General features: G+C 35.8%; 1 protein-coding gene across 1 annotated transcript; it reads left to right on the top strand.

Moving 5' to 3' along the window:
* Positions 1-1,967: 1,967 nt before the first annotated feature.
* LOC143614353 (shikimate O-hydroxycinnamoyltransferase-like) lies at positions 1,968-4,127 on the top strand. The gene is made up of 2 exons (XM_077087817.1): positions 1,968-2,433; positions 3,245-4,127. The coding sequence occupies exons 1-2, from the start codon at positions 2,026-2,028 to the stop codon at positions 4,115-4,117; spliced, it is 1,281 nt and encodes a 426-aa protein (XP_076943932.1). The 5' UTR covers positions 1,968-2,025; the 3' UTR covers positions 4,118-4,127.
* Positions 4,128-22,180: the final 18,053 nt, after the last annotated feature.

Raw genomic sequence — 22,180 nt, 5'->3', positions numbered from 1 at the left:
ACTTTGATGATACGCCAGTTTGACTGACAGGTCACAGATTTCAGAGTAGGCTACCCCTATGTGTAAAAGTGAATTTTGTTGGACATCCGTCATTTAAAATTGAAGATGTCATCCTGACATCCGCCATTTGAAATGGCGGATATTAATAGTGATTTTGACTGATGACATGACAACACATACTCCCTTTTAGTTTGAATGCTTGTCTCGTTTTTTGCAAACTGCTCCCATCCATATAATATCATATTCTTTTGTATCTAGAATATTAAATAAATAATGCATTCTAATTTCATTAATAAATAATAAATAAAAAAAATCTTTTTAATATTACATTTTTTATTTTTTAAATAACTATATTTCGAAAAAACTAATAAATAATAAAAATAAAAAAGCATATTTTATCAAAATTACGTATATTAGTGTTTAATGTTAAAAAACTTTCTATTTTTTCAAGATTACATCATTATTTATTAATGAAATTAAAATGCATTATTTATATATATTCAGGATACAAAAGAATATGATATTATATGAATGGGAGCAGTTCCCAAAAAACAAGACAAACATTCAAACTAAAAGGGAGTGTGTGTTGTCATGTCATCAGTCAAAATCACTATTCACATCCGTCATTTGAAATGGCGGATGTCAGGATGACATCTTTCATTTTAAATGGCGGATGTTCAACAAATTCACTTTTACACATAGGGGTAGCCTACTCTGAAATCTGTGACCAGCCGGTCAAACTGGCGTATCATCAAAGTTGACATCCGTCATTTCAAATGGCGTAACACGAATAAAATATTCGTGATCCGCCATTTAAAATAGCGGATCTCATGGTTGTCGTCCACCTCACCAGACAAGATCTGACAGACCCTACATGTTTGTTGAGATCCGCCGTTTCAAATGACGGATCTCCTATTTTTCTAATACTTTTTTTCTCTCTCCTATTATCCATCTTATTCTTCTTTGTTTTCCTATTCTAAAATTTTTTTCTATAATCCATAGAGAATAAGCCATATTACAATCAATATAATGACTAAACTACCCTAGCCTATTCGATTAGCTACGGACAACAAATCATGCACTAACATCAAGGTGCGCAACTAGCTGATCTAGAGATCCTGCCGGTTGCCACAAGGCATGCATATTGTCCAGCAGCTTGAGGACGCTGGGGTGTAAGCCTGTCTCATTACAAATTACAAGGTTGGGTGCTCTGCCGTACGTCTTGGTGCCACCGGTCGATCCTCCGCCATTGGGGCACCGGAGGTACACATCGACGCAGCTAAGAGGCCGAATGTTGAGGAACAGGTCGAACTTCAGATTGTAGATTGTCTGTTTGGTGGAGCGGGAGGCCGCCCGATTACAGAGTACCACCACAACGTACTGACCACAAGGCTAGCACATCGGGAGTCAGGTGCGCCGTGAGGAAGAAGAGGACCATGATAGATCAGGCCTTAAATGCAAGCTTGACGGCGACAACAACAACGCGGGTGACAATGCCATTTAGATATATTTTAACATTTTGTTATTATTTGTGCAAACTACTATATATATGTCGTTTTATATTATTTCGTTAAAATTTTTAAATAGACTGATTTTTGATAATGAAAACCAATAAAAAATCTTTTCTAATAAAACAACAAAATAAATTTAATAAAATTAAAATAAAAAGACAAAAAACATATTTTTTGGAAACACCTTCCAACACATCACGAATAGTTCTATCCATGGTGTATTGGGCGGTGTTTAAGAAACCCCACCGGCGTGTATAGAAAATCTCATTGTTGTAATTGGACAACAAAAACCCATTTCCAAAGGGGTGCGCATGGTGACGCAACTTTTGTTGCTTGCTTACCCGTCACTTCTGTTGTAATCGAATCCTTTTGTTTTAATATACCTCACCATTCAACACAATATATGTAAATAATTTGATAAATTAAAAGATAGCATGGGACATGACGTCAAACACCATTATATATATGAGGCTGTGAAGTTGAACAATGTCATTCGTTAAGTAAAGAAGATAAGATGAAGGTGGTCGTAAAAGAATCAAAGATGTTGAAGCCATCTGAGGAAACACCAACGACAAAGCTATGGTTCTCTAGCCTCGATCTCATTGCCTTGAACAGATACACACTAACAGTGTACTTTTACCGGCCCAACGGTGCTCCCAACTTCTTTGACACGAAAGTTATGACGGGCGCTTTGAGCAGGGCGTTAGTAGCATTTTACCCAATGGCAGGCCGATTTAGACATAGCGAAAATGGAAGGGTTGAGATCGATTGTCAAGGACAAGGGGTGTTGTTTTTGGTAGCCGAGTCGGATGGGGTTATCAATGATTTCGGTGACTTTGCACCCACACCAGAATACTTGAAACTCATTCCGGTGGTCGATCACTCTTTGGGAATTGAATCAATTCCTTTCGTGGTGTTGCAGGTATATATATATATAACGTTTTACTTAATATTCACATATACGTATGATGCAGGATCATATCCTAATTTCAATTTTGATTTCATTATCGTTTAATATTTTGTGTTTATCATGTTTTCAAGTTTATCACATTTATTTTAGTATAAGCTAGGGTTGAAGGTTATGTATTTGTGAGTTTTATGATTGAATTTGAATTATAAGAACTTAGTTCTTGAAACCAATGGTTCGGTTTATCGGTTTTCGATAGGGCTGTTTGTTTACATGTAAATGAAACCATTCAGATGTTAACATCTAATTCATTCAGACTTCAGACTGTTTGGTTCTAAACAGAAAAACATCTGAATGGTTAAAATTAGGTCTAAATCATTCAGACTTACTGTTGTGCTGAATGAGACAGATTCTCATTCAGATCTGAATGATTCAGATCTGAATGAACCAAACAGTCCCTAACTAAAATGGCATGAGTCATTTGATGTATACAGTACGTATGTAGGGACGAAGCTTAGTGAGGGCCAGGGGTCCCACCCTGTTTTATTATTTTATTTATTTTTTTTTTGTGCACAATAGTGTAAATTTACCGGTTTTTCTTGCACACTAGTGTCAATTTAGCATTATTCACCCAAAAATTTGTATACATAGTGTAAATTTACTTGCTTTAGACTGAAAATTTGAGTCTGCCCCCCTCGTTTATGAAAATTTTAATATATTTTGAGCCTGCCCCCGGATGAACTCGTCTAAGCTTCGCCACCATATGTATGTATGCATTTATGTATGTATGTATGTATGCATGCACGTAACAAATGCCTTTGAGCAGGTCACTCGTTTCAAATGTGGCGGAGTTTCGCTAGGAGTTGGGATCCACCATCGTGCGGCGGATGGGATGTCTGGGTTGCACTTTATTAACACATGGTCCGATATGGCTCGTGGTCTTGGCATCACTATCCAACCCTTCATAGATCGGACACTCCTCCATCCGCAAGACCCACCACGACCAGTTTTTGAACACATCGAATACCACCCATATCAAACAGTGAAGGTGCCCTTAGATGTAACGAAAACCGCCTACTCAAAGTTCAAGTTTACCCGAAACCAACTCGATATGCTCAAAGAAAAATCAAAGCAAGACGGGAACACGATCAGCTACAGCTCTTTTGTAATTTTGTCGGCACATATTTGGAAATGCATGTGTCTAGCAGCTCGTGAGCTGCCAGAAAACGTTGAGACCATGTTCGACTGCCCAGTCGATGGGCGGGCTCGCTTTGAACCACCACTTCCGTTAGGCTATTTTGGGAATGTTATCTTCAGAGCCACTACTACAGCAACTGCAGACTACATTCAAACCAAACCTTTGTGGTACATTGCAAGTAAAATACATGATGCTGTAGCGAGGATGAATAACGACTATCTAAAATCATCACTCGATTATCTGGAACAACACCATAATTCTCAAAAGCTCGAGCCTGATTTTAACCACACGGATCTTCGAATAATAAGTTGGGCTAGGCTCCCGATTTACGACGCAGACTTTGGGTGGGGTCGGCCCATTTTCATGGGCGGTGCGCGCCTCTTACCCGCAGGTAAGTGTCATGTGTTACCAAGCCCGACTAACGATGGGAGCTTATCAATCGTCATTGGACTAGAAGTTGAACAAATGAAGCTCTTCAGTAACTTGTCGTATGTAATCTGAAATGTATGTGTACTTTTTTTTTGAACGACCAACTAAGTAACGCCGGGTACTTCGTACGCGGCCTCCATTGGCTAAATGTATGTGTACTTTAATTGCAAAAATAATCAGCGCCAATCTTCCTATTTCTTGTTTTGTAAAATTAAATAAAAATAAAAGAAATATATTACTTAAAAATGTATTTTAAAACTACAGTAATATTGTGTCATGCAGTGCTGGCTGGACGCTAACTAGACACTCGTTGAAGCTCCTGTTGAAGTCACCTGAGTCTGCTGTGGTTCAAGCGAACGGAGGCTTCACGTCACCCCTTTCGCAGCTTAAGGAAATGGAATAGATGAGCCTTAATTAACAGAATATTTAAGGCAATTTGATGAGCCTTAATAGTTAAATGGGTGGTGTTGGAACTTAAAGATAGTATTATACACATTGAATGCATATTTTATACATAAATGAACTCAGTGCTAATATACCGGTTTTTAACCGTGTTAAATCAGTTTTTTTTTTTTCAAACCGATTCCAAACAGTCGGATTCAAACCGGCCTCCAAACCAGGCCTAAATTGGCGGGTTACGTCTTCTTAAAACCGGTTTTTGTATAATCTGGGCCTAAACCGGCGGAGACTTTATCTGGATACAAGCCATATCTTATGCTACTGGTATAGTTTAGTTGTTTGTTTCATAGTATTGTGAATTAACTAATTAAACCATTGTTTTGACAACATTAAAGTCGATACAAACTTGACATACATCCAGGGGCAGCTCAGAGGATTTGCGAGCTGCACCATCGGCGGGGGCGTAAACTTGTTTATACATATTACATATATATGGTTTTTGGCATTAAAAATAAGGTTATTTACAATGGTTTATGAGATAATTACATGATCAGAATGGTTTATGCTTATGATAAATCGGTCGATAAAAGTTTTATCCACGTACCTTAGCGAATAAAAGAATTTCGTTAAGGCCAACGGACATTTTTATTTTAGCTCGACCGAGGTATTTAAATTCTCGGAGACGTCCCTGCATACATCTTTTGTATCTATAGGCCAAGTGGTTCATTCATCAATGGGTGGAGGAGCCTTTATAGAATTGGGCCCAATTTTTTTAGTTAGGTAATGGCAATTGGCAAGGGCCATAGCATAAATTCAAAATCACGGAACAAATGTACACTGTTATGCATTAATAATTTATATTTATTTATAAGACAAAATTATAATTTTTGTGTTTTTAAATATTCAAATTATGGAATGAGTAATTTCTGAAAATAACTTTAACTCTTTATTCTTTACATGGGCTTTCGCCTCGTTAAAATGGATGTTAAGTTTTTCCGTTAAATGACTTATGCACACCGCAAATAGAGAGTATTTGATCTTTTTATATTTTAAAGGGCTATTTATGTAAACCTGATTAAACCTATTTCTTCAAACCCTAAGTAGACAAGCAGGGCTCATTTCATCTACAATAATTAAATCTTAACCCCACCCACTATTTCCTTTCATTTTCAATCATCAACCCTCAAAACAAAACAAAACACAACTAACATATAAAAATGAAATTGACATATTATCACTAATCATAGAACCGAGCTAACCGTCCGTTAGTCTATACTTATGTGGCACACCTAGTCTATCTATTCTAATAAAAGTCTAACACTTTTTGCCACTTGTCAATCTCATAACCCTCCTCACCTTTTTTCAACCAATTTCAATATATGGTCCTTATATTATAAATAATTTCAATATGATACTAATTGTTCATTCATTAACATTAATGGTGAAATAAGAAAATATCAAAATTGAAGTTGCATGTTTGTTAAAATAAAATTTGAAAGCCACATGTAATTGCAAATAGAAAATATAAAGGTGCATCATTGTCGAAAAATTTGGATTTGTATGGTAAACTACAAATTGTTTTTAAGCTGGGATTCGAACAGCAGTGCATAATTTTTTTATATAAGATTGGTTTCAAATTTGGATTTAAAATTTTCCCATATACATTTGAACTCTGAAAATGTGTATTTTCCTAATTTTCTACAAACATTTTGTATAAATATTAAAAACATGGAGAATACCTATTTATATGACTTTTTTGTGTAGTTTAAAAGGTTTTAATAGTAAGAAAATCAATATTTAGTTTTCAATATTTTCTTCCATAACTCAGACCAAAATGTTTCAAAAACATACGTTTTATGACTTGATTTATACTTTTTTATACATTTAAATATATTTAATTTTATATCCCTTATAAGATAAATTACTTAATTAAAAGCATTTGATATTTTAAACCACAAATTTGTTTCAATTCCATTCTATTATTTTCGTTTTCCAAAACTCATTTACAATATTGAAACCTAGAATATCGTTATCATCAGTTATATATATAATTTCAATATTATTATATTAACTTATTAATTTTATTTTTATACAAATACAATGATTTGAGGTTATGTTATTGTTACATGTTGGTTAGTACATAATTAAAGTGTTTATTATGGTTTATATTCAAATAATAAACAATAAACAATCGATTCATAAATATATGTGGTATGAGAACATTCGACTTGGACTAAATCCTGATAACGCCAGCGGCTAAGGCTTAACCTTTAATACCTAAAAATTTATATTATTTTAAAACTAAAATTTTAAACGGGTTAACCCGAAACCTAGAATTCGGGCCCAAGAACCAACCAGAATTACTTCGGTTCAGGTTCGGGTTAGTATTTTTTTGGGTTCAAGTTTCTCGGGTCGGGTTAGTTTGGGTTCGGGTACGGGTTTTCTTGGGTTAGGTTTTAGGTTACGGGCAGATGTTCTCAAATGACATCATATTAATTGATTAATATTTATGATATTTTATGTGTATAAATATTTTTATTATTAATTTCATGGATATATTATTATTTATCTAGAGTTGGTATGTACTTTAAGAACTTTTTTTGTCACACAGACAACTAATGCGTGACCATATAAAGAGTTATATACATACATATATGTTACCTTATTAAAAGTTACAAGCAGACATTGACTAAAGATTTTGATTTTTTGATAAACAATGTATATCTACTAATACAATCACAAATGTAGTGTAAAATGAGGTTATAATTATTTATAACATATTTGTGTAATCTTAGTTATGTAATTTCTGTAATTTTAATGTGAATTGCAATTGTATTAACAATATATGATTAATTTGTTGACTGTATTTCACTTAATGGTTAAAATTTAAAATTTTAATTAATTACCCATGTAATACACGGGCCTCAACCTAGTTGTCAATAAACATCAATGTGACAACATTACTTGACGATAATTATATGTTTCTTTTTAAGAAAATTGATTTTAAATAATCTCAACTATGCCCTATCGGCAAATAATGTCCCAACTAAAGGTGCATTTTCTTTCCAATGGTCCAATAGGTGTGCCAAGTAACCAACAAATTAACGGAGTTAGCCATCCATTAGTTGCAATACGCTTAAAAAAATACACCTTGAGACTGTCATTTTCTAATAGAGCACAATTGAGATTATTTAAAATCAACTTTCCTTAAAACCAAAAATAAAAAAGAATAGCCAATTATTAACACAACCTCTGGTAATATAATCAAGTTAACCACAAAGAACTGAAATCCTAAAACCACTGGTCTTAGAGAATGTGACATCCCACATCGGTTGGGAAGGAGAACTAAGCCTTCTTTATAAGGAGGTGGATATCTTCCCCATCATAACGCGTTTTGGGCGCTTAACGATAGTGGATGAGAGGAGAATTCCACAGTTAAGCGTGCTCAGGTGGGAGTAGTATGAGGGGGTGACCACCTGGGCAACCAAAAGTAAATCCGTGAGGCGATGGTGGTACGTCCCTGCCAAAACGGACAATATTATGGTGCGGTGGTAGCTGGGCTGTTACAGATGGTATCAGAGCCAGGGCCGGACCGGTGGTGCCAGGTCCCGCGAGGACGCTGGACCCCTGAGGGGGGTGGATTGTGACATCCCACATCGGTTGGGAAGGAGAACAAGCCTTCTTTATAAGGAGGTGGATACCTTCCCCATCATAACGCGTTTTGGGCGCTTAACGGTAGTGGATGAGAGGAGAATTTTATAGTTAAGCGTACTCAAGTGGGAGTAGTATGAGGATGGGTGACCACCTGGGCACCAAAAGTAAATCCGTGAGGCGATGGTGGTACGTCCTGCCAAAGCGGACAATATTATGGTGCGGTGGTATCTAGGCTGTTACAGAGAATGTTTGGGATTGAGTTTGAAAAATGTTTATTGACTTTTTTAAAAAGCCAATTTGAAAAGCCAGGATTTGGGGCTTTTGGAATACTAAATACTACTTTTTAACCATTCCAAAAGCTAAAATAAAAAAAGTTTTTTGTGATTACCAAACGTATTTTGACTTTTTGGCATTTAGAAAACACCAATAAGCCAATAAGCATTTTTAAAACTCAATCCCAAACATGCTCTAAGAACAAAAATTAATCGAACTGTTGTAAAAACCTACAATTGGATTGTTCCATCAGATTGTTCTATAACGGATTCACGAACATAGAGTGGAAAAATTATACATGGATACCGATAAGTACATACAATTGTTGTTTGACAAATCCTAACGAATTATATAATCAATTGACAAACCCTAGTTACATATATGGATTACTTTGAGATGCATAACAAAAATTTGGGATTCATGTAGATGTCCAAACTTGAAAGCCACCAAACCTAATAGTTGGGTATGAACGAATGCACGTTGATTACAGATTTAGGGGATATCTCCGTAACTTTTTGTCTTAAGTTAATAAGTCACAACATTGTAGATAATAAATTATTAACATTGTGACTTATTAATTTATCCTCTCACAACATAAGTAATCCCAAATATCTTATTAACTTTTCAAAAAGTTAATAAGTTATGAGGCGAATTGCAACACGTGGCGCCCAGTCAGCAAAGAGTAGGTTTTTGTTTTTGGGTGCAATGGTGTTGTAGCCCCTCGCTATCATGTCACCATTTTTTATTATTTTATTTTTTTAATTAAACTAAACAAATAAAAACCCATTAAATTAAATAATTAAAACAAAATACAATAAAATTAAAAAAGAAATACAAAAAAATATACATAACAGAAAAAAAAATTAATATCCATAATGTTTGTGCATTTTATCAACACGTCGTCGTTGCAGTAATGCGACATCTTCGTAAAACCCTTCCGCTTTGAGAGATTTGTAGTCTTTTTTGATTTGTCGCAATTTCAATGTTTGGGCAAGCTTTTCGTGGTGTTTGTTGGTTTCTTACATGTTAGTGCGAGTTCTACGATATGTGTTTCGAAACGACCAAACACCTCGTTTAGATGTTCGACTTCTTCACAGGCCGCCACATTAACTCGTTAAGACGACGAACCCTCCCCTTTTTTGTATTCATTTTTCTTGTTCTCCTGCGGGGTCAAGGCAACTCATGTACTTCGTCGTTGTCGTACAAATTAACCATTTCATGTTCGTCAACGAGGTTGAAGTTACGAGCATCGGAGGGTGTGTTTGGTGTGCTCGGATTTGTCAAAGACGATGTCCTCGGCTTTTTTGAAGCTCGGGATGATGCGTCAGCTCGTCGAGCGACTGGAACGGTGGGTGCCTGTAACATTCGTTACTTTTCAAACTCGAAAACCCAACCCGTTTTAAATTTTCGGTTTATATATATATATATATATATATATATATATATATATTTCAAGTTTCGTCAAGTTATAAATTAATCATTTTCTATTTGTTTCGTTTAAATAATAAAATCCTGGAAATTAATGTTGTACTTAAACGATATCCGAACTATCCGGGCATAATACGAAAAATATCTAAGTTTATAAACTTTCATGTTGTTTTTATAACATTCAAAAGTTCAAGTTTCAAGTTGTAATTATAGTTTAATTAATATTTATAAAGATATTAAAAGTACAGGGGCTGGTAGTGTAAATTTGATTTAAAATATATTATTAAAATATAAACCCCAACCTCATTCCCCTGTATTCCCGTTTTTCCGGCAGGTGTCGCTGGCGGCGACCCAAAAACAAGTCTGTCGACTTGTTTAACACCCATAAAACCCGCTCTTTGACCTAATTAGTTAGTATAACGCGTTTCTCCGCTAACATAGGTCGATAATCAACGTAATTAACACATAACAATCACTTTAATTACGGATGATAATCCGGGTAACTCGCCGGATTTTGCTCCAATCTCATTTAACATGATTGAACACCAATACGCTCCAATTACTATTATAAATAGGATCCTAATCGACTGCTAAACTTGCACCAACCTTCAATCTTTTCTCACTCTCTAAAATCCCATATTCGATCGTCCAAGTTTAACCCCGGCCAAACTCCGTTCACCCTCTTTCCGGTACCATTCCAGGAAAAATTTATACCGTTTTCTATTGCATTAACAAACAAATGAATTGGTCCAATGGCTAAGGCTGTTTGTTGTGGTTAAGGAGACCCAGGTTTGAACCCGGGTCACTGCATGTATTTCTTAGTTTTTTTTTTAAAGAAAAACCATTTTAATATTATAATAAACTATATATATTCTTATAAATAATTATAAATCAAGTAATATATTTTTAAGACAAATAAAAATTGTTATAAATTATTTTTAGCCTTTTCATTCAAAAACCAATCTTCCAAAACCCGACAACGCTCGTTAAAACCCGTAAATTAAATATATATTCATATATTCTCGTCGTAAACTTTATAATTCGTTAACATAGTTGTTTCTTCCAAAAATAAAATATACCGTCAACACCGAAATTCCGTAAACGTTATAATATTCAAACTTAGTATTAATTGCGTAATTAAAATAATATGTAATAATAAACCATTGAATTTTCGTTAAAGTTAAATACTAAAATATCCTAAAATATACTAAAATAATTCCTAATCTATAACATAAAACTAAATCAATTTATTTCTATAATCCGCTAGTTAGCATTTACATTTGTACTTTCTTTCTTTTATATATAGTTTGTGAGGTTCGACCACTTCGGTTCCTTTAAACGCATCTTCGCTTATTATTCCAAGTTATTTATCAATTTCTAAGGTGAGTTTACATATCCCCTTTTTCATCTTTTAAATTTTGGGGGTGACATGTATACCCTATTTAAATTACTCATTTTTATTTACTTATCTATTCATAACACAATTCAATATATGTTTATGTGTGATTATTGCATGCTCTATGATAATGCTCTATGTGCTTAATTGTTTATTTTATGTTTGGTGGTTGGTATCTCATCCTCATCTATCCTCATCTAGTATGATCATACATTTACCCAAGTACTTTGATTTCGTATCAATAAGAACGGGTCCACATCTATTTAGTTGTTTACATTTTCATAGCAATTGTAATGCTCAACATTAACATATGAATTGTGGTTTTCATCTATATATATCTCAACCCAAACTTATGTACTCTCACCAACATTCATGTTGGCAAACATTATTTTTTATACATGCTACAGGTACAAGTAATTTACACTGTTCAAGATCGAAGAAATTAGTTTTACATTAGGATATTATTTAAAACCCAAGAAGTATGATGTATTGATTTGATTATTATAATTGTGTACTTGTTTTGATATTAATGAATTAAATAATTATTGTCGTTTTAATTAGTGTCTTTTGAGCTACTGTCCAATCAATACGTTACGCCCCGACATGTTCTGCCGCCTTTGGCCGGGGTGTGTCAGTGCCCCATTCCATTTCGGGCATACCCTGAGTTTTTCCAAACAACTTAAATGCTTAATCACTTTCCCGATCCGCCCTTCGGTTTGCCCTGGATTTCGAAAGTCGTTTAACGCTTTAGATTGGATGTCAGTGTCATTTTCCCGCTACGCCAACCGCGCCCACAAAAACGGTTGTATAACGACCTTCCAATGAGCTTCAAAAGCTTCTTTACCCCGGTAGTCTTCCGGTTTACCAGGTAGCATGATCCAAGTTTCAAATACTTTACTCCAAAATATTCCGATGACTTGAAAGTTAGCTACAAATTAAAATTATTTTTTACAATTAATATACATTTTTAATAAACACTAAATAATGTTATATAAATACTTAATATTAAAAAACTTACTAATGTCGGGATCCTCTGAAATGACGATCCAAGCTCTCATCAGGGATACTTCCTCATCCTCGGTCCATTGCTTGTATTGATCACGCTTGTCACACCCCAACCTAAGGCAGAAATGCCGAGGCGTGAGCAGATTGCTCACAGCTCTCAAGGTACTATCATGCAATATTAAAGGAGACAATATCTATTACATTTAATTAAAAAATCAAATACTAACAAGTACTAATCCATAAATACAACAAAGGCAAAATTATATTTCTAATGATCTTAATTAAAATTCTTCTAACGTAGTTAATCACTAAGTCTTCACCAACTTGCATTCAATTCATACGATAACTTGCATATGCGCATAAAATAGAAATAATTTGTCAACACGTGGTTGAGTAGTTTTTGACACTAAAATAATAATATATAAGAGAAAACAAAAACTGTTCATGTGAGATAAACAATTAAGCCATAGCATATAAACAATTCACACAAATAATAAAGAAAGGGCTAAATCGTTGCCATATGACTCGGGCATTGGTTACCAAAGATGGGTTGTCAATGAAACCATTTTCATGCGATTGGAAGCCGACCACTACGACGGTCGTATGATCTTATTATTATGATGGACCTCTCCGAATGCGGTAAATTAAAGCAAGTAAGTAAATAGCAAGTTAGGCATAAACTTATATACACACAAGGATTAACAGTTGCAGTTGAATACTATATAATAGATAAATATATAAAATATGCATATGTCCCCAAAAGATTTAAAATAAGTAAAAAGGGGAGTGAAATACTCGCATTAGCAATTAAGCAAGAAATAATGATTCGTTAAGAAAAAGAGGTAGATCAAGCTCTTCGGGAATTAACTACGAGATATCCTAATAAAGAATAGTTGCAGAAAATAAACATAACTTGAATAACGGAACGAAACCAAATAGAGATTCGGGAATTTTGATGACCTGGTGTGTTCTTTACGAAAATTAAACATTACACAGATTTATTATTACTTATACTATTTTGAAATATCACTTTTATTTATCAAAGTTTTAACATAAATAATATGATTTTAATTATATAAAATACATAAAAATACTTAAAGAAATAATTAGAAAGATTTTATAGTTCATATAAAGAGATTTGTTTTAACTATTTTATTTAAATTAAAAATTCATTTAATATATTTATATACATTTATATATGTAAACTTTTTTTATTTATTGTAATATATATATATATGTATATACATATATAGTTTTATGAAAAGACTGAAAATTACAATTAAATGATGTCGGTTTAGTAAAATAAAGTTTATATATCATCCATATCAATAATATTAATTAAATAAATTAAACAAAATTATATTTAAACCATTAACAATTATTAAAACTATTATACATTCATATATACATTTATATATGGTTTTTAACCAAAGTTCAGAAAAAGACTATTTAATGTGTCGGTTTTATTTAAATTATAAATTAATTACAGATTTTAAAATATTTATTATATTATTTAGATTATTAAATATGATTAATTAATAATCAAAAACCGTTTCCAAAAATAAAGAGGCTGGCGCGGGACTCGTTCCCGTGCCAATGGCCGACACAACGAAGGAATACACACACCCAGTTGTAACTGTTGGTAATACTTAAAAACTATCTTTTATATACAAGAACTAATAAAATCCCAAGTTGGATTAAAAACCATATATAAATTGTTAATGGTTTAAATAATAATCTACTTCTTATTATACTATAATAAGAAGTAGATTTTTCATAAGAAGTGTAGAATGCGTGTTTTCACCATTAGATCTAATAAAATACACCGCACAATAAAGACACCGCAACTTAAATAAAACACATCGCACAATAAACACTTTCCATATCCACCATCAGATTAACATATCTAACGCACCAGATTACTTCTTACACTTCTTAGACACACCCCACTTCTTATTTTAACCCCACCCGGTATGTATGTATGTAATATATGTATATGTTAATAATATAACGAACTTTATTTTATTAAAGCTTGAACATCATTATTGACGTTTTCTCATCGTTAATCGTTTTTACAAATTTATTTTACATATATATATATAGGGGATGGTTCAAGAGAGAATTGAAATTACTGCGAGAAATGCGAGAAATGAATATGGGCCACTAGTTTTATTTTAGATTTTAAAAACTTCAAGATTAATTAAGAAACTATAAATGCATCTCTCTCTTCAATTAATATATATATTAAATTAATATAACTAATCAAATTACTATAATTGAAAAATATTAAAAATTCATTTATTTTCTATCCAAAATTTTATCCTACACAAGTACAATTTATTCATACGTTAAAATTTCTTTCTATTCAAATTTCTTCCAACTCAATATATAAATATCCATCAACACGTAGTTACATTGTGATAAACAATATAAAAAATATTTTACATGTGTTAGCATTAAATATCAACAAAAGAAATACAACATACACAAAAATATATAGCATACACTTGTTCTGAGAATAAGAAAACATATAACATACACACAAAATTCATCATCAATAAAATACACACGCACACGAAAACATATAACCTACACATAAAAACTTTATCCTACACAAATACAATTTATTCATACATTAAAATTTTTTTCTATTTAAGACCAATTTCTTCCAACTCAACTTATCAATATCCATGAACACGTAGTTACATTGTGATGAATAATACAAAAACATATCTTGCATATGTTTGCATTAAATGTGAAATATACAACCTACACAATAACATATAACTCACACTTGTTCTAAGAATAAGAAAACATAACTTACACACGAAAAACGTATAACCTACACACGTGTAGGATATGTGTATATTTGTGTAGTTTATATAATTGTTGATGTCGAATTTAATATGTAAGTTGTATGCTTTTTTGTATATGACAAAATGGCAAAACTCGTCCTTTACGTTTTTATGTTTTTTCAGTGGTCGTCATTTAGCAAACTTAATGATAGAAAACATCCTTTATGTTAAAAAAACCTTGCACGGTTCGTCCTTTTCACTAACGAGTGTTAGTTTTTCTTGTTAAATCCAGTCATGTGCACCTCATGTGAGGGTAATTTAGTCTTTTTTATCCCTTCAGGGGTTACTTGTAACATCCCGAAATTTCTAAAGTAATATTTAATATATTATTTTGTCGGGTGAAATAAACGAGTTAGTGGAACGATAATAATAATAGCAAAATATGAAGACTTAGTAGGATAGTTAGATGGGATTAGATAGGGACCAAAAGGAAATATGGGCCTTCGGTCCATGGGCTTAAGGGAGTACAAATACCCCTTTAAACCCCAATCATTTCCATTCCATCCATTTATCCATCCTAATCTCTACACACCCCAAAACACACAACACGAACCAAGATCCAAAGGCGAGGACCCGAGCTCGTTGGTGCTAGATCGTCGTGACGAACCAAAGCAACAAAACCAGCTCGTGTTCGTAGTTCGACTCATTTACGGTACGTTTATATCGAGAACTTGTTCGTTTAGGTTTGGATTAGTATAGAAATGATAGATCTGTGTTTGTATGGTAAAAACGAATCCAACAAAGCTAAACTTACTGAAAATGGATATGATTTGATGGGTTAATCGATTGATAAAAGAACCCGTAACCTATATGCCTAAATCGCACCCTTTAAACATCGATGTTAGGTCGATTTGATGGTTGGGGTTTGTAGGCGCTAGTCAGACGATTCCGTGGATACCTAAATCGAGTTATTTGGTTAAGAAACGAAGATGATTAAGGACGAACAGTAGCTGTAGCCGACAACTTTGCCTGCAAGCTAAGTTCGCCTGATGAACTTCGCCTGCAAAGCTAAGTTCGCCTGATGACAACTTCGCCTAAAGCTAAGTTCGCTTAAGGTTTAACTTCGCCTAAAGCTAAGTTCGCTTAAGGTTTAACTTTGCCTAAAGCTAAGTTCGCCTGATGACAACTTCGCCTAAAAGCTAAGTTCGCCTGATGACAACTTCGCCTAAAAGCTAAGTTCGCCTGATGACAACTTTGCCTAAAAGCTAAGTTCGCCTGTTGACAACTTCGCCTAAAAGCTAAGTTCGCCTGATGACAACTTCGCCTAAAGCTAAGTTCGCCTAAGGTTTAACTTCGCCTAGAGTCAAGTTCGATTAGAAAATAAATTAAAACGATAAGTAAAAGTAAGCTAATACTAGGCCACCAGATTAGATCAGGCGAGTATTGATACGTGTAACTTATACAGTCAGCCGAGCTCAGTTAAAGAAGGGATTTACAACTATCGGAGGAAGAAGCAGAGTTCATGTGAGTTTCTAGCCCCATTTATGTGTTATGTTTTCGGGGCTGTGTGCATACTCGATATGTTTGTTAATACGCTTATCCTAAGAGATAAGTGTATGCCTTATGTGAATGATGTGATATGTATGAATGATTGCTTGATGGTACGTGAACGATCTTCGGATATTGCACGTACTGTCAGGTTGTAACGCTAAGTATAAGGTAAGTATGATATGTATGCTTATGTGTATGAATGTGATAAAGTTAATAAAAGAAGGAAAGGATGGTTGAATGGTAACGAAGAGGGAATCGAACCCTACTAATATTCGAGAACTAGGGAACCGAACCCTACTAATATTCGAGGAAAGAGGGACCGAGCCCTAATAATACTCGAGGAAAGAGGGTACCGAGCCCTAATAATACTCGAGGAATGAGGGTACCGAGCCCTAATAATACTCGAGGAAGGAGGGTACCGAGCCCTAATAATACTCGAGGAATGTAGGGCGTAATGCTCTTTATAACGTAAGATATGAAAGTAAGTTAATACAAAAGAAAGTATGAAAGTAAGAAAGTATGAATGAAAGAATATAAGTTTATGTGTATTGTATAGTGTATGATTAACTAGAACTCACTCAGCGTAGCTGACTTTTAGTATGCACGCAGGTGAGTAGAATGAGGCAGCTCGCTTGAGGAGACACATGGCACTAAATAAGAAGCTGGCATCGGAAGACTCAAGACGTTTAAGTTTAATGTTTCGTTTATTTTGAAAGACAAAATGATGTTTTAAGACAAGACGTGTTTTGTTATGAAATGTTTTATGAAAGCTTTTATATTCCGCGAAAGTTTTAATGAACTCTGATTTGTAAGAACTGTGTTTATGAGTAAATCCGACCGAAAGTAGGGCTACCGGGTTCGGGGCCTTACAGGTTGGTATCAGAGCAAAGTTCGAGAGATTTAAGCATTCTACATGCTTAGACTCGAACAGAGAATGGGATTTAAGTAAGAAAGGAAAGAAGATGCCAGTTCAAGAATGCCATGTGTCGCTCAAGCAAGATCAGTAAAGGTAAAGTGTATTGTGTTACTTGCTGAGAAAAAACAAGATCTAAACATAAGGCTTGAGGAGTGGCGAACAACCTTAGAGACAAAAGGTTTAAAGATTAGCCGATCTAAGACGGAGTACCTACACTGTGATTTTGGTGAGATAAATGACAGTGAAGACGCACACATCACAATTGAAGGGCAGGTGGTCCCGCAGGTAACGAAGTTCAAGTATTTAGGATCATTTGTACAGAGCGATGGGGAATTAGACAGTGATGTGACCCACCGAGTTCAGGTAGGATGGTGTAGATGGAAAGCAGCCACAGGTATATTGTGCGACAAGAGTTTCCCGACTAATCTGAAGGGAAAATTCTATAGGGTGGCAGTTAGACCTGCAATGCTATATGGAACAGATTGTTGGGCCATCAAGAAGGCACAAGTGCGGAAGATGGAGGTAGCAGAAATGAGAATGCTACGTTGGATGTGTGGGCACACAAGGCTAGACAATATAAGAAACGTTGTGCTTCGCGAGAGATTAGGGGTGGCGAACATAGCAGACAAGATAAGAGAGTGGAGATTGAGATGGTTTGGACATGTAAAGAGAAGACAGACGACGAATCCTGTTAGATCCGTAGAAAACATTACTATAGAGGAGAGGAGGGGTAGAGGACGACCGAAATTGACTTGGGATGAGAGGATTAGGCATGATTTGATAGACCTAAACCTCTCCGAGGACATGGTTGAGGATAGGAATTCGTGGAGAAGTAGAATTAAAGTTAAGGATTTTTAGAGAGAATTGAATACCTTAGGGCTTAGACTTAACTTATTTAGGTCACATACCATAATGGTATTTCCCTTACATATTTTATTATTATTATTATTAGCTTTTATATTGCGGTTAAACTGTGACCTTATTATTAATATTATTATAATTAGTAGTAGTTTTTTATATAACTGTTAAACTTTGATTTCCTTTTTTTTGCTTCATACACATGTTCTTAGAGCCGAGGGTCTCTCTGGAAGCCACCTCTTTATTCCTTTGGATAGAGGTACGGTGTGCCTACATCCCACCCTCCTCAGACCCTACCTATAGCTCTGCTGTCGGTGGGATTTTACTGGGTATGATTGATTGATTGATTGATATGTTAATGAGAGAGAAAAGATGTGTGAACGATAGGGATAGGAATAATTGATTGTTTGATTTGACTAACTGCTTAAGTAGAACCAACACAAAGAGACTCATAAAGGGAAGTGTATAGGACACGGAAAGCAATGTGATCAGCTAGTCACAGCTGGCCACTGTTATTACCTGTTAGCCTTGCTATCCTTGTACTAAATAGTTCCTTTAGTGATGATGTTTGTGTTTTCCCTTTTAAAATACGATGGCTGGAGCTGGAGACATTGCTGGAGCTGGAGGTCGCACTGGACGACGCGGCAGGCCTCGTCGTGTCTAGCAACTTTCGGTTGAGACAGCTTCTAACACCGAAGATGAAGGAAGCGCAGCTGGAGGAGACCAGAACAACAACGAAGAGGTTCAACTTAGCCCTGCAGTTCAAGCAGCCATTGTTCAAGCTGTAGTTGTTGCTGTGAAGAACCTGAATCCCGAAAGATCTGCTGGAAGCCGTGAACGAACTGCTGAAGGGGCGGGTGGTGATGTTAGTAAGGACGGGGAAGGAGAAAGAGAGGCCTCGAGTGAGGATAAGTCTGTCAAGGTCGATGACAGGAAAAGAGGCCAAGATGGGTGCAACTATAAGTCCTTCAAAGGATGCGACCCGCCAAAGCTGACTGGTTTGGGAGACGCAATCGCTACTCTCCAATGGATAACCACTATGGACAAGATTATCCGCATTAGCGAATGCCGTCCCGACCAAGCTGTGGGTTATGTTACTCAGTCATTTGAGGAAGAAGCTATGTATTGGTGGGAAAGTGTGGAGCAGAGAAAGACTAGGGATGAGATCAAGGCGTTGAGATGGGACGATCTGAAAGAGTTGGTGATGAAGAAGTTGTGTGCAGATGCCGAGGTTGAAAGGACGGAGATGAAGTTCCTAAATTTAAAGGCCGGTATGATGACACATCGTGAGTACACCACTGAATTCAACCGCATGTCTAGGCTGGTTCCTGACATGGTGAACACCGAGGCGAAACTGATCAAGTTCTACGTTAGAGGACTTCCCCAGAAGGTCCGCATGTTAGTCAGGGCCAACAAACCTGTTACCTTTGAGTCTGCAGTCGAGTTGGCGGAGATGGTCTATGTTGATCTGGCGGCGGATGATGTGGAAGTGGAAGATGAGGAATAAGGGAAAGGAACTAAAAGAGCTAGGGATGCCGTGGAGCGTGCAGGGAGAAAGACACAGAAGATGGAAGGAAATGAAGCATGTAAGGTGTGCGGGAAGATGCACTTGGGGGAATGCAAGGCTGGTCCAAATCAGTGCTACCGATGTGGGAGGAAGGGGCACATCTCCCGTGAATGCACCGAGGACCAGAAGTGTTACAAGTGTGGTAAGTCATGTCACATAGCTAGGGAGTGTGGAGAAGCCGTGGCAGTGGGGGAAGGAAGAGGAGAGGCGTGAAAGGATGGTCTATTAGCAGCTGAGGAGGTTGCAGGAGAATAAGTGGCATGTCACAGTTGTTTTATGTTTAGTAGTTAAAGAGTGTTTTATGTTACAGTTGAACCTATGTTTGTTTAGCAAGCTTCAATGATTTCCTTTTATGTTATGAAGTACTTGTGATTTCTTGTGATTTTGTATGAACGACCTATGAATTTATTTGAATGCGTGTTGGTTATGATAAATAGTTGTGTGAGGGTAAAGCGTCGCCTTAGGAGTTACGTTATTATATAAAACAAGGTTCCTCGGGAAGGTGAGATGAGACTTGGCACATTGAGGGCCTCATGGACAAGCTACCTTAATAGCTAAAACACATGATCACCGCTCGATGACTACAAGTCAGGAGTAAGAAGGATAACTCAGAAAGCAAAGGTGATTCAATAAAGTGTGCGATTATAAAGAAAAAGGTATTCCTTTTACAAAGGTATTCCTTTTAAAGAAATAAGCTAGGTTTCGGGGACGAAACCTTTTTAAGGAGGGAAGACTTGTAACATCCCGAAATTTCTAAAGTAATATTTAATATATTATTTTGTCGGGTGAAATAAACGAGTGAGTGGAACGATAATAATAATAGCAAAATATGAAGACTTAGTAGGATAGTTAGATGGGATTAGATAGGGACCAAAAGGAAATATGGGCCTTCGGTCCATGGGCTTAAGGGAGTACAAATACCCCCTTAAACCCCAATCATTTCCATTCCATCCATTTATCCATCCTAATCTCTACACACCCCAAAACACACAACCCGAACCAAGATCCAAAGGCGAGGACCCGAGCTCGTTGGTGCTAGATCGTCGTGACGAACCAAAGCAACAAAACCAGCTCGTGTTCGTAGTTCGACTCATTTACGGTACGTTTATATCGAGAACTTGTTCGTTTAGGTTTGGATTAGTATAGAAATGATAGATCTGTGTTTGTATGGTAAAAACGAATCCAACAAAGCTAAACTTACTGAAAATGGATATGATTTGATGGGTTAATCGATTGATAAAAGAACCCGTAACCTATATGCCTAAATCGCACCCTTTAAACATCGATGTTAGGTCGATTTGATGGTTGGGGTTTGTAGGCGCTAGTCAGACGATTCCGTGGATACCTAAATCGAGTTATTTGGTTAAGAAACGAAGATGATTAAGGACGAACAGTAGCTGCAGCCGACAACTTCGCCTGCAAGCTAAGTTCGCCTGATGAACTTCGCCTGCAAAGCTAAGTTCGCCTGATGACAACTTCGCCTAAAGCTAAGTTCGCTTAAGGTTTAACTTCGCCTAAAGCTAAGTTCGCCTGATGACAACTTCGCCTAAAAGCTAAGTTCGCCTGATGACAACTTCGCCTAAAACTAAGTTCGCCTGATGACAACTTCGCCTAAAAGCTAAGTTCGCCTGTTGACAACTTCGCCTAAAAGCTAAGTTCGCCTGATGACAACTTCGCCTAAAGCTAAGTTCGCCTAAGGTTTAACTTCGCCTAGAGTCAAGTTCGATTAGAAAATAAATTAAAACGATAAGTAAAAGTAAGCTAATACTAGGCCACCAGATTAGATCAGGCGAGTATTGATACGTGTAACTTATACAGTCAGCCGAGCTCAGTTAAAGAAGGGATTTACAACTATCGGAGGAAGAAGCAGAGTTCATGTGAGTTTCTAGCCCCATTTATGTGTTATGTTTTCGGGGCTGTGTGCATACTCGATATGTTTGTTAATACGCTTATCCTAAGAGATAAGTGTATGCCTTATGTGAATGATGTGATATGTATGAATGATTGCTTGATGGTACGTGAACGATCTTCGGATATTGCACGTACTGTCAGGTTGTAACGCTAAGTATAAGGTAAGTATGATATGTATGCTTATGTGTATGAATGTGATAAAGTTAATAAAAGAAGGAAATGATGGTTGAATGGTAACGAAGAGGGAATCGAACCCTACTAATATTCGAGAACTAGGGAACCGAACCCTACTAATATTCGAGGAAAGAGGGACCGAGCCCTAATAATACTCGAGGAAAGAGGGTACCGAGCCCTAATAATACTCGAGGAATGAGGGTACCGA

Source organism: Bidens hawaiensis, unplaced genomic scaffold, assembly GCF_021521415.1.
Source record: "Bidens hawaiensis isolate Kalapana, Puna unplaced genomic scaffold, B.hawaiensis_p1.1 tig00039724_1, whole genome shotgun sequence".
Taxonomy (NCBI): Eukaryota; Viridiplantae; Streptophyta; class Magnoliopsida; order Asterales; family Asteraceae; genus Bidens; species Bidens hawaiensis.
Note: the sequence above shows the minus strand (reverse complement) of the source record. Positions and strands in the feature narration are given on the sequence as shown.

Excerpts from the sequence above, each read along its gene's own strand:
- LOC143614353 (XM_077087817.1), top strand. The coding sequence starts at position 2,026 with ATGAAGGTGGTCGTAAAAGAATCAAAGATGTTGAAGCCATCTGAGGAA. Across the intron at positions 2,434-3,244 it reads TTCCTTTCGTGGTGTTGCAG|GTCACTCGTTTCAAATGTGG; the intron begins GTATATATATAT and ends GCCTTTGAGCAG.